Source organism: Momordica charantia (assembly GCF_013281855.1).
Source record: "Momordica charantia cultivar OHB3-1 chromosome 8 unlocalized genomic scaffold, Mcharantia_2.0 BLBB01000008.1, whole genome shotgun sequence".
In the NCBI taxonomy this organism is placed as follows: Eukaryota; Viridiplantae; Streptophyta; class Magnoliopsida; order Cucurbitales; family Cucurbitaceae; genus Momordica; species Momordica charantia.
The window spans coordinates 1,541,450-1,563,583 of NW_028275166.1; the positions used below are offsets into that span (position 1 = coordinate 1,541,450).

The 22,134-nt window shown below is 35.0% G+C and overlaps 4 protein-coding genes across 4 annotated transcripts; 1 reads left to right on the forward strand and 3 right to left on the reverse strand.

The window, feature by feature from the left end:
• Positions 1–1,278: 1,278 nt before the first annotated feature.
• Positions 1,279–2,696, reverse strand: LOC111004920 (VQ motif-containing protein 9). The gene has a single exon (XM_022276196.2). It carries the CDS (start codon positions 2,415–2,417, stop codon positions 1,449–1,451), a length of 969 nt encoding a protein of 322 aa, XP_022131888.1. The 5' UTR covers positions 2,418–2,696; the 3' UTR covers positions 1,279–1,448.
• Positions 2,697–5,472: 2,776 nt separating this feature from the next.
• On the forward strand, positions 5,473–7,865 carry LOC111004921 (uncharacterized). The gene is made up of 5 exons (XM_022276197.2): positions 5,473–5,691; positions 6,627–6,923; positions 7,043–7,125; positions 7,243–7,324; positions 7,514–7,865. Exons 1-5 carry the CDS (start codon positions 5,650–5,652, stop codon positions 7,565–7,567), a joined length of 558 nt encoding a protein of 185 aa, XP_022131889.1. The 5' UTR covers positions 5,473–5,649; the 3' UTR covers positions 7,568–7,865.
• A 145-nt stretch (positions 7,866–8,010) lies between these two features.
• Positions 8,011–9,199, reverse strand: LOC111004922 (histone H3.3). The gene is made up of 4 exons (XM_022276198.2): positions 9,044–9,199; positions 8,636–8,707; positions 8,482–8,558; positions 8,011–8,393 (listed from the first exon to the last, which is right to left on the reverse strand). The coding sequence occupies exons 2-4, from the start codon at positions 8,705–8,707 to the stop codon at positions 8,132–8,134; spliced, it is 411 nt and encodes a 136-aa protein (XP_022131890.1). The 5' UTR covers positions 9,044–9,199; the 3' UTR covers positions 8,011–8,131.
• Positions 9,200–9,996: 797 nt separating this feature from the next.
• On the reverse strand, positions 9,997–14,836 carry LOC111004923 (O-fucosyltransferase family protein). The gene is made up of 12 exons (XM_022276199.2): positions 14,484–14,836; positions 13,908–14,006; positions 13,556–13,655; positions 13,405–13,472; positions 12,908–12,996; positions 12,606–12,786; positions 12,396–12,524; positions 12,165–12,298; positions 11,798–12,011; positions 11,080–11,264; positions 10,881–10,976; positions 9,997–10,716 (listed from the first exon to the last, which is right to left on the reverse strand). Exons 1-12 carry the CDS (start codon positions 14,637–14,639, stop codon positions 10,563–10,565), a joined length of 1,605 nt encoding a protein of 534 aa, XP_022131891.1. The 5' UTR covers positions 14,640–14,836; the 3' UTR covers positions 9,997–10,562.
• Positions 14,837–22,134: the final 7,298 nt, after the last annotated feature.

The following is a 22,134-nucleotide window of genomic DNA, read 5'->3' on the forward strand; positions in this document are numbered from 1 at the left end:
ATGCAAGTGTTGCCAAAAGTATGATGTACTCATGTTCCTAAATAGATTTCTTTTAGATATTGTTGTATTCTATTTTATCTATATGTCTTTACATCACTCTGAAAATAAATAGGGAATAGAACAAAACTGCGTTTGGATCATTCTGAGAATTCATTGAGCAACTGCATCTTTTTAACAAAGGAAAAAAAATACCCATTTTTTTGTAAATAGTTTTGGAATCTTCATTTTTCCATTTTTTTCCCCTAAAATCACTATAGTTTTCCAAAAGCCCAAAAAAATGTAATGGATGTCAAGTTAGATGAATTATGATATTCTTAGGATGAGCATAAAATGTGGATCAATGAAAAACCACCCCGTTTCTGCCTTTTTATAATGATTCGTGAATTAATGCCTCGTTTACTTACAAGTAATTGAAATAAGAAGGAATTTGAACCAAAATCAATCGGAATGAGAATCAATTAAAATGGAAATGTTATTCATTTGATGTTGTCTAAGAGAAATTTTTTGGAATCGAAATTAGAAATTCTTTGATATTATTTATTAAAATTGTCTGGAATCGAAATAGAAACCAAATATATAATAATTACTAATATAATCTTTATTGCTAGCTAATTACAAATATGTTATTGTGCTGACTTTTTAAAACTATTATTATTTTATTGATAGTAAATATTTTTATCGTAACAATTTATTTAATATTAACAAATAGTTAAAATAAATTACATCAACTAAAATAATTTTTATTAGAACAACCAATCTTTTAACATAAAAGATAATTAAATTTTATTGTTGTAGTATTTAATAATAATGAATTATATATTTAAAAAATTATTGATATTAGGTAACAATGATAACGTATAATTAAAAAATTAAATAAAAATTTGTGATATTATATAATAAAATCGTAAAATTTTTATTAGAAGAAAATTTATTAGTAGCATATAAAAAAAGAAATAATAAAAATCTACACTAATTAATTAAAAATTTATAGATCTTTGATTGATGAAAGAGAAATAGAAAAAGTTGTAAAATAATTATTAAAATGGTATGAGGTCCACCGCATAATTGAGATTTATAAGTTTGTAGGAGAAAAATGGGATTAATTCATGAGGTCGTTGTCAATTGTTGTCCTTCGTTGCCAGCCAAAGAGTTTTCAGCGACGAAGAGAGTAGAGGTGGGCCATGACGAGAAGGCAGCAACGACAAGGAACAAATTAACAGCGAACAGTGGCAATCAAAATTAAGCTGCGAACTAAATAAAAATTATTCTAAAAATAAATTGAAAACTAACGGTATTGCTCATTGTATTCATTTCAAATAAACTTACCCAGTTTAAATTCTACACTGAATAATAAAATAATAATATATAATAGCATTTTCCCTCTTTCTTTTCCAAGGCTCCTGCTAGATAAAACGACAACGTTTACTGAATGTCCCGCCAGAAGGGGACTAGTCGCCGATCCATCTAGGGCTTGACGCGGTGGCGGGCACGGTAGGCGAGAGCGGCAACTGTGGAAACCCTAATTGGCCTGTCGATGGCGAAAATATCAGATTTGTGGAGGAGAACACAGCGTGGGCGGCGGACCTTGGCGAGGTCAAGCATCCAAATGCCGTTGCGGATGATGGTGGAACTTGAAACTGTGGATGAAATGGCGGGGGAGGCATCGGACCTTGCTGCTGCTGTGTAGTGAAATTGTTCCAGCAGGATGAGATCAGAGGGCCGAGGGGCGAAAATCCTTGAGGCGGCGGCGGATTTGAATCGGCGGTGGGGTTTGAATTCTGGATGCAACGCATGTAGGCAGAGACGGGGGATTCGGCCGCCGCGTGGACGGTGGGGAGTGGAGGCAAAGGCGAAAGCGGTGGTGCCACTGGCCGGCCGGCGAGGCCGAAATTCACGGCGGTCGAGGGGTGGAAATTGTTAAGATTAGGATTGTTTGGTAGCTGCGGTGGAGGGGGCATGTTGCTGTTTAGAGAAGGAGGGGGACGATTGATAACATGCGCGAGAGGAGGAGGCCGGATTCGTTGGAGGCGGGAGCTTTGGGGCTTAGGAGGGTGAATAGGCGGAGGATTTGAGAACCGCTCGTGAGCCGGCGAGCCCGTAAGCTTCTGAACCACATCTCGGAAGTCATTCTTGTTAATGTTATACACCGGTGGCTGGTGCTGCTGCGCCTGAAGATTCTGTTGCTGCTGCGCCTGAATAGGAGGCGATGCCGATTGAAGCCTGTTTTGGGGATGGTTAAATCTTGGATGACTTTGATTAAGAGGAGCCTCAAAACAGGGCTTTCTCAGCTGGGAAGAAGTGGCCTTAGAGATCTTGTGGGAGAGTTTGCTGAGATTGAGAGAATTGTGGTCTCTTCCTGTGGCACTGCTACTGGTACTGGTCGATTCTCCAGATGCTTGATGACAGCTTTTATCCATAATTTATATTATCTATACAAACAGATCACAGTCCTCACTCTGATTTTTGCTCTCTAATCTATACCAACAGATGGATCAGCCACGGCCACAGGGGCTCACAGCAGACAGCTCTAGGAGTGGTGGGGATGGTGGCCTACGCCTCTCTTCTTCTTGGGGCAGTTGGTGAGTAGGGACACACTCTCTGTGCTGCTCAATATATGTATATATATCATTTCAAGCTTGAAATTTTCAGAACATGGCTGAATGATAGAGCAGTGATATTGACATATTTGATGAAAGCCCTCATTAATTAAAAACGATGGAAACTTTTCCAATCTTCTTCTTCCTTTTATAACCTATTTTGACTGGTTTATTTATTCATTAAAGTTGATTTTCTACTTTACTGATAGGCATTGCCGCATTGGTTGGTATTTTGATATTGTATAATGGTTTGAATTTATAACTCTTGTGGCTTAATGAAAAGGTGTGAAAGCAAAAGAAGTACCATGTCTGTATCCCTTATGGTCTCTGTCTCGCTCTTCTTTTGGTCACTATTATTTGTCTTTCAGTATAATTACAAAAGGGGAAGGGGACATGACCCGTAAAAGAAGGCAAGCAGCTGCCTCTTCTCATTTACTAATATGCTTCTTAATCTAATGGCACTGTTGCTAATTTCGTAATCTAAAGCATGCTAATTGAAAGGTAATCCAATCCCATGTTTTAAAATCAAACCTTACGTCTGCTAATTTGTTGTCTGGTTTCTTTGTGCATGCGAATCAAACTGGAAATCACTGTTGCTGGTCAAAGGTGGAGAATCAGGCAGTGTTCTTTTTGTAGGATAGGAAGTGAGACAAAGCCTGTGTAGATCATCATCATGTTCGTTTACTTTGGACCCATTAGCCGTAAAAGATTCTTTATTTGAAGCGTTTCATATATTTTTTTTCTTTTAATCATTAAATGTGAATTCTAAACTCTTTTTTTCATTACATGATTTGGCAATTATATGTTGTAGAACACATATGGGGACAATGTTATGTATTGGACTTCATCTGATTTGATTGTGCTTTTTGTGTCTAAATGATATCTTTGTTTATTAGGGTGTGTTTGGAGTAATAGAACTTCTATTAAAAAAATTAGGAAAAAAAATGTATGGATAGAGGGAGATTAGCGAGACTGTAAATCTAAGTACTGAGAATAGAGGTTAATTAATTAAGAAAAAGCTCAATATTTTCTGCTTTTTGACAAAATGCTTCAAAGTACTTTTCATCCATTAAAATCACTTTTGATGTTACTAAATATATTCTAAACCTTTAAAATTTCATATGATGTGTTCAAACATATAGTAAAAAATTTCAGAAAAATAAAGTTAATTGAAACTAAGTTGGATTTATGTTGTACTTATTTCCCGACTGAAATCATCCATATTGTTTTTTTTTTCTTATCCTCGTATTTTTTAAACGATTGTTTCCAAAATGTATACTAGTTTGGTACAATATATAATATATAATTTTTTCTTCGGAAATCTCAAATATTGTTTATCAACGTCTAGTACTTCCAAGAGCTGTGTATGACTTTATTTCTCATCCATATCTCATGCTCTACATTTACAACAAAACTTTATAATACATATTTATGGAATTAATGAGATAAGATTTTAAAGAAGAAAATAAAAAATAAGTAGGAATTGCTAAAAAAAAAAACATGTCAATAGAAATTTGAAGATCATATCTATATTTAAAACAAAAAGAAAAATGGAAATTATGTAAGAGCATGAGTTTTATTTCATAGAAGATTGGGTGAAGGGAACAAGGGTGCAGACATTATCAGATAAAGAAGATGAGACCCAAATTGGAAGTTGTGAAGATTCATTGGGAATCTACGAATTCAAAATTAGGATAAAGAGAGAAAAAAGAAAGAAGAAAAATAAAGGAAAAAGAGTAAGACTGGCAACATTATATTGTTGAAAGTTCAAACTAAAAAATCTATTAGGGTTGGTCCACCGAATAATGCAATCATTATTGATGATAACGAAATCCATGACAGTATACTCTAGAAAAAGGGTGGTTTGGTTAAATTATTATTTTGTTAATAGGTGGAGATTATAATTTTTTATCTTTTAATCGCAAGTAAGTGATTAATTTAACTTTTTAATCCGGACGTAAGTTTTATATCCCTTTGTTCTTTACTGTTCTTACAAATTTTATATGGTCCAGTTCAGACTAGTTTGATAACGTTAATATTTCTTGTATCTGTTTCTTTATTTTGAATAAAGAAAAATGAATTGCATGGTCCCAACATCCATGAATTCAAATGTGGTAAAATAATCTTCTTATTTATATTTTGGAACAAAACAAGGTTTTGGAATTGCCTCAATTATATTCCATCAAAGCGGCCACTCAGGCTTTGGTATTTAGGCAAAAATCTGTTTATATAAGTAATTATTTTCATAAAAATTTAAAAGAAAACTTGCTTAGGATTTCTTTGATGAGTTGTACCCCTTTTAGTTGCTAAAATGCTTGCTATTTGATGTAAATCTAACGAGATCCAAAAAGTTCTTACCGAATAAGTTTCATAACATAATTGTTATTATGCCTTCAAAGACTTTGACGGTTCTAAAAAGGAAGATTTTTTCGATGGATATAGTCTCTTTTCCTCGTGCTCAATACCACATTGCAAATGAATTTTATGTTCCACAGGCATCTCTATTTTACACATTCTAATAAATATAATAATTTGATATCATATTTTCTTTTAAAAAAAATTATATTTCAAAGACAGTTGGAGATATGTATATATGATATAAGGAAGATCGAATGTCAGACGTCAATAAAATAAATAAGGTACTTTAACCGCTGAGCTATGTTCATATTGACAATGATCAAAGTAATTACTTGCAAAGAACAATTCAGTTGATAACGAGATCACGTAAAAAGCCTCAACTCCACTTTTTGGGCCCTTATTAAATTTACCGCCCATTATTTGTTTAATTCGGCCCACACGGCCCATTATCTTCAAGGGGAAGGAGGGAAAGGAAAACAGTTACGTGGCAACTTCTAATTGGGGGATCTGTTCTTGCTCCTTCGCCTCTGCTGGAATCCTCTCTAGTTCTCAACCAGTGAGTGGTCAATTTTAACCTAACCATCGAGTTAGTGTTTTCTCTTTCGTTTGCTCTGCCGCCTCTCCACCGTCTCTGATATCGAATCATTGGGTTTGTAGCTGCAACTCAACCGGATTGCTTCTTCTTCTTTCACCCATGGCGGAAGCGCAGAGCGAAAAAGTCCCTTCCTTAGCTGAGGTTTTTTTTTTTTTTTTACAGCTTTCATAATCTCATATTTCTTCGCAAAAGCAAATCCTTGTTTTAGCCTTTTCGCTCCTTCTTTTTGTAATTTTTGTCTGGGTGATATATTTTATTGGTCGATTTACGATTAATCCCGATAGATCGGCTGTTATATGGTAGGAATTCATCAATTATGAAGCTCGTGGTGTTTTTTAAAAAATTGAAGCCCAGTCGTAACCCTGGATTTAGATTCCTTGGTTCCATATGAAATAGTAGTGAGTTTCTTTTTTTTCCTTTTTATTTTTTAAAGATCAAAATGGTTAGTCAAATTTAAAGATCTTTAACAACAAATCTCAACCTTCTGCCTGATTTTGCCTTTGAATGGAAGCTACGCATTATGAATTATAGCAAGATAACATCACAAGTCCGGAAAAAGAAAAAAAAAATCTATTGCTTTTAGGGACGATATATTTGTTTTCCGCCGAAAAAAATAGAGGCTAAGCAAAGCCGATTGTGATGTCGGCGGCGGACTTATGTTCGATTAAAGTTAATCGTTTCACCTAACTGCTCTGTAGAAGAGATAGGAGAAAAGGAACAGACTTGGGCTGCTTGGGCTGCTTGGGTCATCCGTGGAATTAATTATCAGTCAATCGAATTTTCTTAGCTAGAACTCCCAGTTATTAACCGTGTTGGTTCATGTCTCAATTTGTAGTACAAATGAATCTCTGGAGCTCTAATACCTTACAATTTCTCTCTGTTAGTGTGATTTTAGATTGTGAAAGTAGTTTTATCCATCACGGCAAAGTGAGGAGCATTTCTTTCAGCATTTATCGCTCTCGTCTTAGGGTGTCTTCATAAAGCCTGTTCCCTTTGCTTTTACGAAAGTGAATCTGGTAATGCTCAGATTTGAGAGTGAGAATTGAGAATGACTTCTATGTTAATTTGGATTTCAGCGATATGCTTTGAAAGAAAAGGAGGAGAATGTGAAGGTACAAGAGGTGGAGAGCTCAGAAAATCCTGCTCCCGCTAAAGTTGTGAAGAATGAACCACCTGTGGAAGCTGATGTTGATCAAGGCGGTGACAGTGCTCCTGCCGATGAAAACAATGAAGATGCTTCGGCAGCTGCTGCTGTAGATGACTCTGAAACCAATCCTGCTGCTGAAAACGACAGTGGAACTGCTGATCAAGAAAGCAGCGGAGCTGGAGAAGAGGAAAATCAAGAGAGCACAGATGAGCCGTCGGAGATTAAGGTTGCTGACTTTGATAATTTATCAACAATGCTTTTGTTCATTATTGAAATGCATGAGATTAAGGCATCCTGTAGTTATGTGTATACTGTTTTGTTCAATCTTTGGTTGCTCGTATGCAGCTCGAAACAGCACCAGCAGATTTCCGGTTTCCCACTACAAATCAAACTAGGCATTGCTTCACACGCTATATCGAGTTCCATCGGTAATTCTTAATATGTTTTAGTCTACTTATTCGTTGTTTTCTTCATTTCTCGTTCCTTTTCTTCGTTTAGTTGGATTTTATTGACCGTCTGTTATCATCTTTGTGATATGCATACAGATGCACAGCAGCGAAAGGGGAAGGTGCTCCAGAGTGCGACAAGTTTGCGAAATATTACCGTTCTCTTTGCCCAAGTGAATGGGTATGCATTTTTCCCAGTTTTGCTGTCATCTAGTCTGCGTTCTCATATTTTCTTCTTTGAAACTAATTGGCACAAATTGCGAAATCAAAATTTTGGTCAAATGAGTAGTAAAACAATACACGGGTGCTGAATAATTTTAGTGAATTCTGTCGAAATGATAATCGCCATGTTTTTCTATAATTGTTACAGGTGGAGAAGTGGAATGAGCAAAGGGAGAACGGAACCTTCCCAGGTCCACTGTAAGAGTTTGCCACATGCTGCCGTACCCGAGTCATCTCTGGGGAATGTTCTCTTTCAAACAATGAGTTAATAATTATCGGCTGGTTTTGGTGTTTATTCAAATCCATTTGCAAGCAAGTTTTGTTGATGGACGCATTTTTTAACTTGGGTTCTGAATACATGCTAAATCGTTTTCCATACTAAAACCCTGTTTCCTCCAATACCCACATGGAGCCAGAACTCCGGCTGTAATCTTAGATTGCACTGATTGATGTTTCAATGAAGGATTCCAATAATAAGCTGTAGAAATGATCTTTTTATACCCATGGCATGCTTTCTTCGACCCATTTGCCTTGGAGATCGTTTCTAACCACAAAATGAAAAACCTTTCCAAAGGATTAAATTGTTTAGGTTAAAATCAGAGTTGGGTTCTGAGAATTTTCATAAACTCAATCAAACAAATGTGGTTGACACCAAAAACAATAACTTCAAGAGAGTAAAATCCAAGATTGTGTTTTTATTGTAGCAATAAAGCACAATTTACACATCGTTGAAATTGGAATGAAGAAAAAAATATATTGATGCTGGTTAAGCCCTTTCACCACGGATTCTCCTGGCAAGTTGGATATCTTTGGGCATAATCGTAACGCGCTTTGCATGAATGGCGCAGAGGTTGGTGTCTTCAAACAGCCCAACGAGGTAAGCTTCAGCCGCCTCTTGCAAAGCCAACACCGCGTGGCTCTGGAAACGAAGATCTGTCTTGAAATCCTGTGCGATTTCACGAACCAGCCTCTGGAATGGGAGTTTTCGAATTAGAAGCTCGGTGCTCTTCTGGTACTTGCGGATTTCCCTGCATCACAAACAACAAGAACCAATCAATAAAATGGAAACTCATGGCACGAGATTTATATAATCAAGAAACCGAAGAGAACGCATACCGAAGAGCGACCGTCCCTGGGCGGTATCTATGTGGTTTCTTCACACCTCCAGTAGTTGGGGCCGACTTCCGCGCAGCCTGCGATAATATCGATTACAATATGTTAGGTCAAATAACAAATGTGAACTTAGGTTTCCAATCTTCGATTCTCATACCTTGGTAGCGAGCTGCTTTCTGGGAGCTTTACCGCCGGTGGATTTGCGAGCAGTTTGCTTTGTACGAGCCATCTGCAACGATTTTGTGCAAATTAGATATCGTCGCTCAATCAAGCTATACTGCCGAAACAATTTCAAATTCAAGCGCGTGTTGGTTCTGTTTCTTAATTAGATTCAACAGGAACATATATCTACAAATTTTGCCTACTTCTCCTTCTCCACATTCTCTTCAGAAAATTTTACACGAACAACACAATTTCTTCGATTATGTAGGTTTACGAAGATTTAGTCAAAAAAAAAACCTAAAGTTCCAGAAAACTAACTAAATCGAAACAGGAAGGAAAAGTCAACCATTCAAGCATTTTTTAAAAAAAGAAGAAGAGAATTAAGAGGCAAAGAGAAACTAACCTGGATGATGAAGAAGGCCTGGAGAACCGAAGGAAAATTGTCGTCCTCGAATAGATTGGGATTTTTCTTCAAATGCGAATGAATTGGAAAATGGGGGACCGAACCCCTTTATATATGGCTCCCGGTCCTAGCCAAGCTGGTAGCGTATGGCGGCGGATGGTCACGATTCATATTCACTGTGCTTCTTCGTGCTGAATCGGACGGTTTAGAAATTCCTACCGTACGTGGTACGAGTGGATGAATGGACGGTTACGATGCCGCTTTCTCGATCGCCCAACGGATTGTCAAAGTGACGTGGTGGTTTTCTATTGGTAGCGGGACAGTCAAATTTTTTTTGCAGTAGTACTATATTTGAGACGGAAATAATTTAACCTTTCTTATCCTTTTTCTTTTTTTTTTCTTCAAATTTAATTTAATCTTTCTTATTATATTTTATATTAAAAAGTTCAATAACTAAGATTTAGAGTATATTTATTCAGCAGAAGTCGTCTAACTACGTCGATTTCATTATGTATGACTTAGCATTAATCTGAATAACATCATTTGATAATGTAAGATAATACAAGTCATTTGCATTATTTAAACAAGACAATTTAGACGTTGTGTGGTTAGCCACTTTTTGATTACTCATGTCAATTTAATTAAAGGAACCATTCTCATTGAATAATTTTATTTTAATTAGATGATTGGCTTTGTACAAATTTTAGCTCATCATAAAAGACCATATTTTTTTAGAAGCTTATCCTCACCATAATTCCTTCTCATGATGTATATTAGTAATTTTTCATGGTGGCAAATAGACTCCAATCGAAATACTCAGTGAACTCTAGAAACTCTCAAATACAGAAAAAATAGATTTGTAACTTCTAATATTAAGGATCTTTTATTTAAAACGATTTGTCCAAGAATTTCTCGAACACAGACTAATTTCGTTGGAAAATAAGTCATCCGACTCTTGTAACGCTATTAATTGCATTCAAATTTCATATGTCTGCTCATCTTTGTAATGGAAGAGAATGTTACAACTGCCCAAACTGGGCCTCATACAATCGCCTCGAAGTTTTCCAGCCGATAAAAGAGCCAGAGTTGCAATTTGAAAAACAAGTGAAACACTAAAACTAATCATAAAAACTTGGATGAAAAGAATCGTTAAAAATAAAATTAATTTAATTGCTTCAATGCTTTCCACATTATTGCATTAAATTTACTATAACATGAAAACAATTATGCTTATTAACCACCTCCTTCCCCCATTCCCCCAAATGGAGTGACCTCGGAAACTTTTCAAAATTTGTCCAATCTCCTATTACTCCCCTCCCCCTCAGCCTACTCTGAGTAAAGGGGATTGTCCATCAAACCTTGTATACCACCGCCAGCTACCAAAACTCAGGTTATACACACACCATCGTCATCCCCGCCACGCCATAGCTGGCATACCGTAATGATGTACAAACCGGTGACCCCATCAACTGCCTGTACATCTTGCTACAGAAGCATTTTGTCTCGCTATTCGGTTGAACTATCTGAAAATGGAAGTCATATTCCCATTTGACAATTCTCTTTGACATAAACAATCTGGCAAAGGGTTAACGTAAAATGCTTCTTCTGAGCGGAACCTGTCCATGCCCTTGGTTCCTGAAATGGGACCTTTTCTCTTCCTCGCAGAGCCTTGCCTGAGGAAACAGGTTGCAGATAAAAGCGAAATAGAATTATAACTTTTCAGTAACTCTCCTTATAGATGGCTGTTCAAGACCATGAAAATTCGCTCCCACAGTGTAAACATCCTATTAAATAACTAATAAAATGTTAAAAAACACAACTGCTATGCGCATAATACCTTCTTTTGTGCATCTCAATTATTCGGTTGGCCAAATTTTTCCCTTCTCTCATTGTTCCTCGATCAAGTTTGTCAAACAAACGAACAAGCCCTTTCCTGATTGAAAATTATAAGATGACAGAAACGGTGTCAGTGGATGCAATTGGAAGGACGTTAAAGTAGGTGTCATCAAAAGATATTTGTAATGTAACTTTCTTGCCTGTCAGGAGATATTGTTTTCCTATGTCCAAGAAATCGCCGATGACCTTCAACTGCTCTTGCCATATTTCCAGAATATGAAGGAACAAAAACATCACTCTCAACAGACACAATGTAGTCCAGGGCAGCCATCTGAGACGCATGATTTACAAATGGTTCGAGCTCCTCAACAGATGCTAATTTTTCCTGGAAATTTCGGAGAAACAAATAAGCTAATACTGCACAACATACTAGATTAAGCATTTGCTAAACAACAAAAAGATGGTTGGGTAGTGGTGGTGGTAGTGGGCGGCGAAAGGTCCTAAACACAAAACCAAGGACAATCGACAAAATGTCCATTCTTGACTGCCATAAAATTTCAAATTCACAAGAATTGTTTCCTCCTTGGGATATGCCGGCGATATAACAGATTAAATCCAACATGCACTAAATACAGAAAGATTGATAAGGCATATGTCATATGTGGCAGTTCCGTAAGAATCTGTGTGAGAAATCCCAAGACCCACACTTTCAGAAAAATCAGAGATTGTTGAAAATTATCAAATATTAATCTGCGTGATTGTTAGGAAATGGGATTTGAGATTAGCAAATACGTGGAACGTTTGTTGTAACAAAAGTTCTCCATGAAATTTTGAAAAGAACAATACTCAGAGTTATAGTTCATTATAAGAATAAAATTAAGGTGGCCAGGTCCAAAAAGTTACAGTATATGTTGATACCTTGCTCATCAGTAATGGATACCGTGCTTGCAGATCGGACATATGTGAATCACCACCGTAAATCTCTCCAGCTGCAATGTATATGGGAGTATTTGATGGGTAGCCAAGTGCACTAAGAAATATACCAACCTCCTTTGGAGTCAATGGGCAAAACCCTTTGGATCTCTGTTCCAAAGGATCAATCTCCTTTACCTTCCAATAAGAAGTATTCTCTCTGCAAGTGTTTCCCAATCACACCCAAAAGACAAAAGAAGGGGAAAAAAAAGGAAGAAAACAAGAGCAATCAGGCATTTAACTCAACAGATTACCAGTAATACAATTATGCGATGTAACCAAACACGTTAAGGTTATAGAAAGGGGCTTATACCTAATCATCCTTAGCTCATCTGCTTCAGCAGGAGATAAATCATGTGTACATCCACTAAAGGCAAGCATATCCTTCTCAAATCGTAAATGTAGAGCAATATATGGACCATGGGACCTCATTCGATCCACCAGAAACTACAACATACATACATTCATTGTAACTATTTATATTCACCAAAAATTGGGATATGACCACTCCAGCAACAAAATAAAAATAGAGACAGAATATTACTTTCCCCATGGCCTCAATTTTAGGTGCAAAACGGAGGGCTTGATAACAAGCACGGCATCGGAGCCTCTGTATATCGGAAGGTAGATTATTATTTGCCAAGCGTGAATCAGATTTTGCAGCTCGAATGACCTAATGAAAAGTTTTACATTAATTAATGAAAGTAAAATAAAGGGGATTTGCATTAGCAAGATCCAATTGAGGCCGAAATACCTGATATTCTCCCCAAAGGGTAGCTATCTCCTCTTCATAATAATCCATACTAGACCAACTTCTAAAATGCCTCACTGTCTTGGTAGCAGTAGCCAATTCTTTAGGAAGCTTTTTTATCACTTTTACATCCTTATCAAGAGCATTGATAAAATAATCTTCATCAAAAACATCTGAGAAGTTGCTGGAGATTTAACAAATAAAATGAAATCGGTCATGGATGGGGTAATATGACACAAAAGGTGGTGGTGGTGGTGGGGGAATGTGAAAGTATTAAGAAAAAATAAGAATGAAGAAGAAGATACCTAGTGTCCTGCCAAAATGATTGTTTATCAAGTTCTGGAATTACAAGGGTAGCGTTAATGATACGAGCCACAGCTACCATGTCACATATCTGCAATTCAAGAAAGAAAGTGGTTTCGAAAGACCAAAACTTCCACCCAATAATATTATATGGCACATACTGGCTTGGTTATGAAATATTGGAACAAAATAAACCGAAAAGAACCCTAGTCAACAACTAATAAGCTTGCATATGAAAATCTTGAGCATTAATGTGAAAGATACACAAAAGTCAGGACTACATTTTATACTAGAATTTTGAAAGCCCTATATGGATACTGTGGCATCAAAAAGCTTACCAAAAGGTAGCTCTAAAAAGGCATAAATTAAATTAAGGGCTAATTTTGAAAACTTTTATGCACATCATACGAATCTATTTCAATAAGAACTATATTATAGAAATAACAAAGGCTAGATGATGAACAATTGATACTATTATAAAGTAGGAGAGGTTACAGACCCCAGCACGCATTTGATTGAGTCCACCATTGGTATGAACTAGGAGATAACCTTGCGACTTCCCAGGAGCTGTGTAACCAACAGAAGATTTATGAATAAGAACAATAACTTTTGTTTGGAATGGAACAAAGTGAACTTGGCAGCGTCCTTACATGTATAATTGGAACTAGGCTTTACACAAGGTACAAAGTCGCGATTTGATGGAGGCTTCCATAGCTTGTCCAGACTCGAAACCAAGTTTCCACTGCCCAACTGTCAAATCTAAAGGAGTGAAAACATGAAAGGTGCATAACTTCTTATCAATAACGAAATTACATTTGTCAAACTTTCCATAAAAATGAGATTACCCATTTCTACTAATTGCTCAAAAAGTAACGGGTATAAATAAGAAAAGTATAAGACGTTCGGACTCTTCCAGTTTCCACTGATATTTTTGAGTTTTCACCAAATATTAAGGACATTATGCAAATGAATACAAAGACACAATTAAAGAAGTGGAAAAACCTTGCGAGAAGCAACAGGAGCTTTGGACAAATGAGGCGGAACAAGCTCCTGAGTCCAGCTATTCTCGGTGCCCAACCTCTGGTGCTTGAATTCATGTTGCTACATGATTATGAACACAAATACGTTAACAGAAATACTCCAAATCAAAATCCACGCAATCCTCCATTTAAGTAGTTAACAGGGAGAAAACCTAAAACCGCTCCGTCAAACATCTCATGAGTAACCAGTCAACAACACGACTCAAGGTCAAAGAATGCCCTACCTAATCTAATTCAAAATCAAGAATGACACCCGACTGATAGAATTAAAGAAAACAAACATAAAATCGAAATACATTATACACATCCAAAACATAAGAAGTGAAGTTATTTGCTTCCTACGCTCGCTCGTCGAATAAGCACTCTAATCAACTCGAATTCAAACACCAGAACCAGAAATACTTCGCAGCAAAATGTAGAAACAAAACAAAAAAACTGAAGAAACGCAGTTAAAAACATGATCACACGGTAAGAGTGGAGAGAAGAAAAAGAAGAAAATAAAGAGCGATAGTAGAAGTTGAGGGAAAGGAAATGTCACCGCAGGGAGCTTGTGAGAATCGGAGAAGCCAGGGACTTTGGAGGAGGGGAAAAAGTGAAGATGGACAGAAAGCAAGGCTAGTAGCGCTATAAAGCATATGGCGCAGGTGAGCAACTTCCTCAGCTCCACCACCGCTCTCCTCCTCCGCTTCAGCATCTCTACAGTCCTCCGAGCAATGGCCGCGCCGCTTTGAGAACACAACTCTCTGTGGCTGTCTCCGGCGGCGAAGAGATCGGAGCGGCAGAGCGGTGTGTGGTTTTGGTTTTATCGTTGATTCTGGTACGGCAGTCGGCCGCACATCGGCTTATGCGCCTTTTGGGCTTCGTTTTGTTACCAGTTACCAGTACCGCGTTGGGGGACGAAGCTAATTAAATATTAGAATTTAACGAGTCCCTGGGCCCCACGTATTTTTCTCATTTTGGACTCCGAATACCCTTCTATTTTCCCTTTTATTTTTTGTACCTACGACTTCAACTTCAGGGCTGTTCTGGAAAAGGGAAAAAAAGTTTTTTTGTTCTTTATTTTCCAAGCTGTTTTGAATAACCAGCTTTTTATGTAACCGCCATTATTATTATGCATTTAAAACGATTGGTCACAAGTTTAATAATTTCTTATTATACAAAATAATTTAATACATAATCCATACCAACTAAATAAAAGCACAATTCCATCATTTTGGAAAAAATCATAAATTCGACTGCAAGATGCGTGACCTATTGGTTGATTTATTATTTAACATGATACCAAAACACGAAGTCATCCATTCGAACTCTGAAAAAGGCTTTCCATGTCATTTCCATTTAGGTCCGATTCGAAGCGCTCTGAATCGAGGATTTAATATTCTTGAACTCAGCCCTCCGATATCATTCATTTTCCAACTATTAACTTAAATTGATGGGTAGGTTAGTAATTTAACCAAATATTCCTCGTATTAAACAAGTTGCAATTTTTTTTTATTATTGTATAGAACATAACATTATAACTCTGACGTGAGGTGAAGATTCAAACTTTAATGTGTGGAAAAAAATTGATAACTTTAGACTATGCTAAGATTAGTGGTTCCTGATCATTTAAGAAACAAAGGTGTGTATAAAGAAGTGATTAATAGTAATAATAATCCGTAGTTATTTATATTAATGTAAAAAATAAAAATGAATGAAAGCAGGTTTACTTTATAGTTTATATGCGTGGGTGAAAATTTAAACTCACTACCTTTTAGTGTAAGAAAGATGTCTTATGCAATTAAGTTACTCTCGATCTCGATTTAAATACCCGAAAAATGGATAAATTTAATAGGAGGGTATGTGAAGATGAACTGTTGGACATGTTTGGTCGTGCCATTAAAGGAGAAATTGACAAAAAAAAAAAAAAAAAAAAAAAAAAGGAGCCAATCCAGTGGCAGTGTTTGAAATTGAGAGCTCGTGAATGGTTTCCATCTTGCTTCCCACTTCTTTTGTAAGGCAATAATAATACAATACCTAACCCCCCATTCTATCCTTCCCACTATGCACTCACATTCTATGTACTGAAAAAGGCAAATTCAAAAAGCTGCTATGAATTGCTCTACTTTTCAAATTTCAATTATTTAATGAGATTTTTTTTTTATTGCAGCTTTGTTTTATTAAATCAGCTGTCACATTGTAACATTTTGTTGATTAATCAAAGTACATTGCACATTACAGCATGAAAATTCATAAATTTTAAGATAGTTGTTTTTCCTCATGTGTTAATAATCTTCTTCTTATTTAACCTATACCAGATTTTTTATCATAGTCTCATTCTCAGCATAAGAGTTTAATTAATAAAATGTTAAAATGTTAGTTGAGGTGCATATAAGTTGGCTCGAACAATCGTCTATGTAAAAAATAAATAAAACGGAAGTTTTAAACAATAAAAATCAAATAAGAAAAAGAAAAAGGACAAAGAGAGATGGGGAATAGTCGGAAATCCGTGAGGTAACAAAAAGGGTTGAGCGGTGACATGAATTATAGGTTAGGGCCTGCTTGTTTGTGTGTCGTTTGTCACATTCGCTAAAATACTTTAAGGCAAAGAATAAGATCACACTGTCCCTCGAGTAATTTTAATAATGAACTTAAAACTGAGGCCCTCTCTCTTTCCCTTTTTTTTCATCATTTTTCTTTTGGTTTTTGTTCATCAGTATTGGGTTTTTTCATATATGCATATAGGAAGTGGGAACTCACCAACTTCTTTGTACATGATAAATAGTTTTGAAATTATTAAAATTTCGAGGAGTATACAACTGAAATCTCACATGGTGCATTGCGAGTTTTGAATATTGGGGTAGGCACGATACATTCTAAGTCTATAATTTAACTTGAAGTGTTTAATGTCAAAGCAAGCATAACTCACGGTAGTAGACATATACATCAAACCAAGAGGTTGTGAGTTTGAATCCTCTCTCCAACACGTTGTAAAAAAAAAAAAAAAAAATTGAAGTGTTTAATTTAGAGTTTGTAATTTAAAGAATAAATATAAATAATTAATTAGGTAGTGATTTGGGAAGTCTACTCCACCTAACTCCGGGTTTCACAAATACGTGTGCCAAACACCTCAAGAGAATGTGCGTACAAATTTTTGTTAGATTCTTATATTTTCAATGTATGATCCTTAACGTTCCTTCAAGATGGTAGTTTTGACTCATCAATAATTTTGGTCCAGATTTTTTTTTAACCGGATGATCGTTTGAACTTGATTGAGCACTAATACAATATAAACATGGATTTCTATCTCAAGCAATTAACAATGAGAAAAGTATATAAGCAATGTATATTATAAACCTTTGTTATATCCTTTGTATTTTCAATGTTGGATTCTTAACACTTCTCTCATCGTATTCGGTATCGCTTGTAAACACGAACATCTCTTTTAGTAGCTAAGTCATATCTTTGTTAACTCCTAATTCTCTAAGGGTAATATATTTAAATCTTCCTCCCATCTTTATTATTTAATATTCTAAAAAGAATTTTTTTAAGTCGTTTAATAAATTACTAAATTTATAGGGCGGGGTATAATAAACCAATTTTAGAAAAATGTTTAATAAGTTTTTATCCATTCAAGTTTTGTGTCTATTTAGTTTTTATTTATAAAAATAAATAAAAATGAGTAAAAAACCTATTTAATATAAAAATTTTGTTTAAAGAATTAGGAAATACTTTTTAAATTTTATGAACAAACTTATAATTTGATCCATTAATTATATGGTAAGATTTATTTATTTATTTAATACAATTGCTTATATGGTTATAAAATTCGACATTAGTAAAACAAAAAAAAGAGGAGGGGAAACTGGGAAAAGAAGAACTAAATTTCAATGTCAAAGGATTAATTTAATCACAGGCGTTAACCAATAGACATCAACTAATACCATAAAAGAGAAAGTAAAGCATTGCTTTTAGTATTGAAAATGCTTTACTTTCAATAGCCCCTTTTTTAATTAAAGGCCAAATCACGTGATTAGAACATATTTTACAGCCCGATCTTTCTCTTCCTTATTTAATATATTTTTCCCATTCGTTTTCTTGACTTTCAACACAGAATTTCTCTTTATTAAAAAGCCCAATGTTCTTTTTCTTTATACGTGTTTCACAGGCAAAGCATCAGATCTCGGTCTGGATACGTGGCGTGATCCGGTTGGTTCGACAAGCTACAAATTCCAACATTGGACTCTAGATAATTTGAAAAAATGGGTCATGAATGAGGAAACGCATATTAAAAAAAGACAAATCAAATCATGAAGTAAAAAAAAAAAAAAAAGTGTAAGCTGTGTACGTGGCGTAATATCGCTGCTCTATTGGTGATCATCATGAAGACTTGTGGGGCCGTATTTGTCGGACACTCCTCCATTGACGGCCAACAGTGCCCATCAAGTAAAGAACAAGCCACATGCACATTAAAAAACACCCAAAAATAAAAATAACGTACCAAAATTTCTTGGCTTTGTTTACGTTACGGAGAAATTAAATGAAAGTCGAAAACTAGTTTACAACTTCCATATGCCCATTTGAATGATTTCTAGCTGAGTAAAAACGTGACCTAGTTTGCTTACGATAATAATTGAAAAAATTAGTGAAAATGCCACCGAGTACATAGATAAAGCGTAATGAAAATATTAAATTTTTATTAAATGAGAATGTCAAATTGACTTATGTCAGCTCGTTCACTCTATCAAGATGGAGCCAAAATTAGAATATAACTTCAAATTTTTTTATTCCACTATTATTAAAATAGTTGATTTTGGGTTGAAATTAGACTAAATTATTGGTTTGATTTAAATTTCTAAAATAAGTTCAATTCTATCCAAAATCTATACCAACCAATTGAGATTGGTCCTTTGACAAACCGACTTGACATGCTACCACGGAGGGCTCAATCAATCAGATTAGTGATACTTGTTTTCTTTTTGGGCATTTAGTAATGATTATGCAAATATACGATTGCAATTACATAATTAATTGGTTGATGCATCAAATCGTGTGTCAAAAATCTTAATGAATATCGTGCATTTGTGAGCACCCAATATATTATGGCATGAGTGTAGGGCAGTGCCAGATTGTTTTTTGTTAGAATTTATCACTTAGAGAGTTAGTTGTTAAGTACACACCAGATTGAAATTGAAACCAAATTGGACTACGCCCCACTTACATCAGAACCAAACGAGTGGACCAGAAAGAAACATCGGCTTCTAATCTGGAATCTGTTTTCAATTTCAAAAATTGCTCAATTAGAAAACCAAGTGCTTTTATGTTTTAAGTGACCATTCTTATTTTGTTCACCATAACCTCATAACTTTCCTTTTGCCTTTTTATATGTATTTCAATCTCTAATATGATATTGGCCCAGTCCGATCGACCGCATACTGTTTTTAGGCCCAGAATCCAACTGGGCCTGGGCTTCTAGTACAGTCCGCACAGAGAAGAAACTGAACATGTTTCTAGCCCATCAGGCCCAATCGTACAATTCCTTAACCATAAACATCGCATTAAAATTCATTATATTACATGAAGATTAGTGATGCATTTTATTTTCACCAACTACATCTTGAATCATGGGCAGTCATGCTGAGTCGAAACATGAGATATGTTAGGCTGAACCCAGTTCTGTACAGTAAATATTAGTCAAGTAGACTTAGTCAAAATATGCTAACCTAGAGAATTTGGATGTTCGAAATGAGTTGAAAAGCCTCTTGGAAATGAAAGACCTACAACATTCTAACGCTCAAGTCAGTTATAGTTCGATCTTAAGAAAGCGATCGAACGATATCTGACTGAAGAGTGAAGTGTCCTATTTATAAGTTAGGGTATCCGACATACAGTTGAGCATGCGAGTCGAAGGTTGGTCTATCGTGCGTGCATGATCAAGGTAGGTAGACCTTCACCCAATTTCAAATCTTCCTATCCATGCATCTAGTTAAGTGTTCAAGATTGTTCATGTAGAAAGATGATCATTAGGGGTAGATCTACTAGTATGTAGAATCTTCGTCCTCTACGTGGTAGGACGTCGCATCAAATTCAACACATATTATGATCCATACATTTCGACCCGAAATTATTAAAACAAGAGTAAGAGATCCAATCATCGATTTCGATTTCGTAGAGGATTATAAAAGTTTTGGGGGAGAGGTATTAATGGAGGAGATGGAAAAGAAGGGGAGTGTATAGCTTAGCTGGAGCAAGGCTGTGAGGGAGAGGGAGAGATTATAAAATTGGAATTCCGAGGAAATTGAATTTGGAGGACAAACGAAAACAGTGGGAAGTGTACGATAAGTATAACTGTGGATAAATTCCAGTGCAAGGACAGCGACAATCCAGCTAAACAGCCATTTCCCAACCAAATAATATTAATATTATATATTTCCTCTCTTTTTATTTTTAGAAATAAATTCTCAGGGCAGACTGTACACTGTACTTACTGAGTGAATCAAGGAGATTGTAGCGGTGGTATTGGTATGCTGACATTTTTTCTCTCCTTTTTTTTTTAAATATAATTAAATGAACTTTTTCCAACATTTAAATAATTAACAAACTTTTAGGGTTTTATTTTGGTGTTAGTTGAGTGCTGATCTTTTAGTAGGAGTTTAATTTTAATCGAGTTTAGGTTTTTATATTATTATTAAGTTTAGACGTTTATATGACTTGACTTTGATTGTTTTATTAATTGAATTTTATGTAATTAATTGGTTGGGTACTTTTCTAATTGAGTATTCTTATATTGTAGGGATATTTAGGAAAAATTTCATGTGTGTAAAGATTAGGTAAAAACCCCTTTCTAAAAGTATATGGAAAAACTGTCGAGTGAAGTTTCCAAGAACTTGGATTCACGGTCTCCACTAATTGGATGAACAATTTTAATTTGGATTTGATTTCACTCTCTGATTAATCTTTTCGAAAATATTTTTAAAGATTTGTTGACAATCAATCCAAGAGAAATATAATTAAAATTAAATTGTGTTTTTCTTAGTATTTTCATTCTCTTTAAATAAATTAAGGAAATTGGATAAACATAGTTAGGAAGAAATTAAATGTAGATATCGTATAATTTTTTTATGCAATAAATTAAACTAGATCCCATAATATTTCTACTTCAAGCAAAAAACTATACCTTGTTGGGTCTGTAAGAAAAATGCAAACAAAGTCTCACGTTGACTAGACTAAGAAGTGATTGTGATATATAAGACAAGACAATTATCTCCATTGATATGAGACATTTTGGGTGAAACAAAAAAACAAAACCCGCTATGCTCAAAGTAGATAATATCATATAATTGTAGAGATATGTAACCTATCTAATAAATAATAAAATCTTTAAGTTCTCTGGAATTCTATATTTCTTCTTTTAAGATTGTGAACTATTTACGTTTTTCCTCAATTTTCATAAAATCTACTAGGATTTCTGTTATACATGTTATATCTTCCATGTCTATGAATCTTATTACAAATTCATTACACAACTACAACTGCAACTACATGAACTTAGGGAAGCTTTTTACAAAACTACATATTTTATGACCCAAAAGACAAAATATTTGAACGTATATAGATTAAAGTAAAATGAAAGTGGAAAAAAACCAAATAACAATAATTAAACAATCAAGCTCAACATGTGTTTTCAGCCAAAGTTTGGTTCTAATTATAGGTAACGGTACAATAAAATGTTAATGCCATATATATATATATATATATATATATATATATATATATTTGTAAAAGCAAAACAGAAAGAGCTTGGTGAAATCATGACCTTTAAATTAAATCATAAATACTTTTTTAGTAGTAAGAATGGAATGGAATATGAATTCTGTTTATTGTTTTCATTTCAGATCGATTCTGGATTCAGTGTTGTTTTTAAAATTTCTACTCTTTGGAATTCTGAAAACATTAAAAAATCTCAGGTCGGAATCCCCTTTATGGAACTAAAAAGAAAAAAAAACAACTCTCTAATTAACACATAAAAAAATGAAAAAATTCAACAAACCAAAAGAATATATAATGGGACCTGTTTTTGTTTGGAAGTTTTTGGTTCTCAAAGCAAAGATAATGGAAGAAACATAAATATCTTGTTTTGGCTTAATTAGGCATTTGATCATTGTCTGGTTTCACCCTTCCTCTCATAATTAAAAAAAGTTATTAGCTAA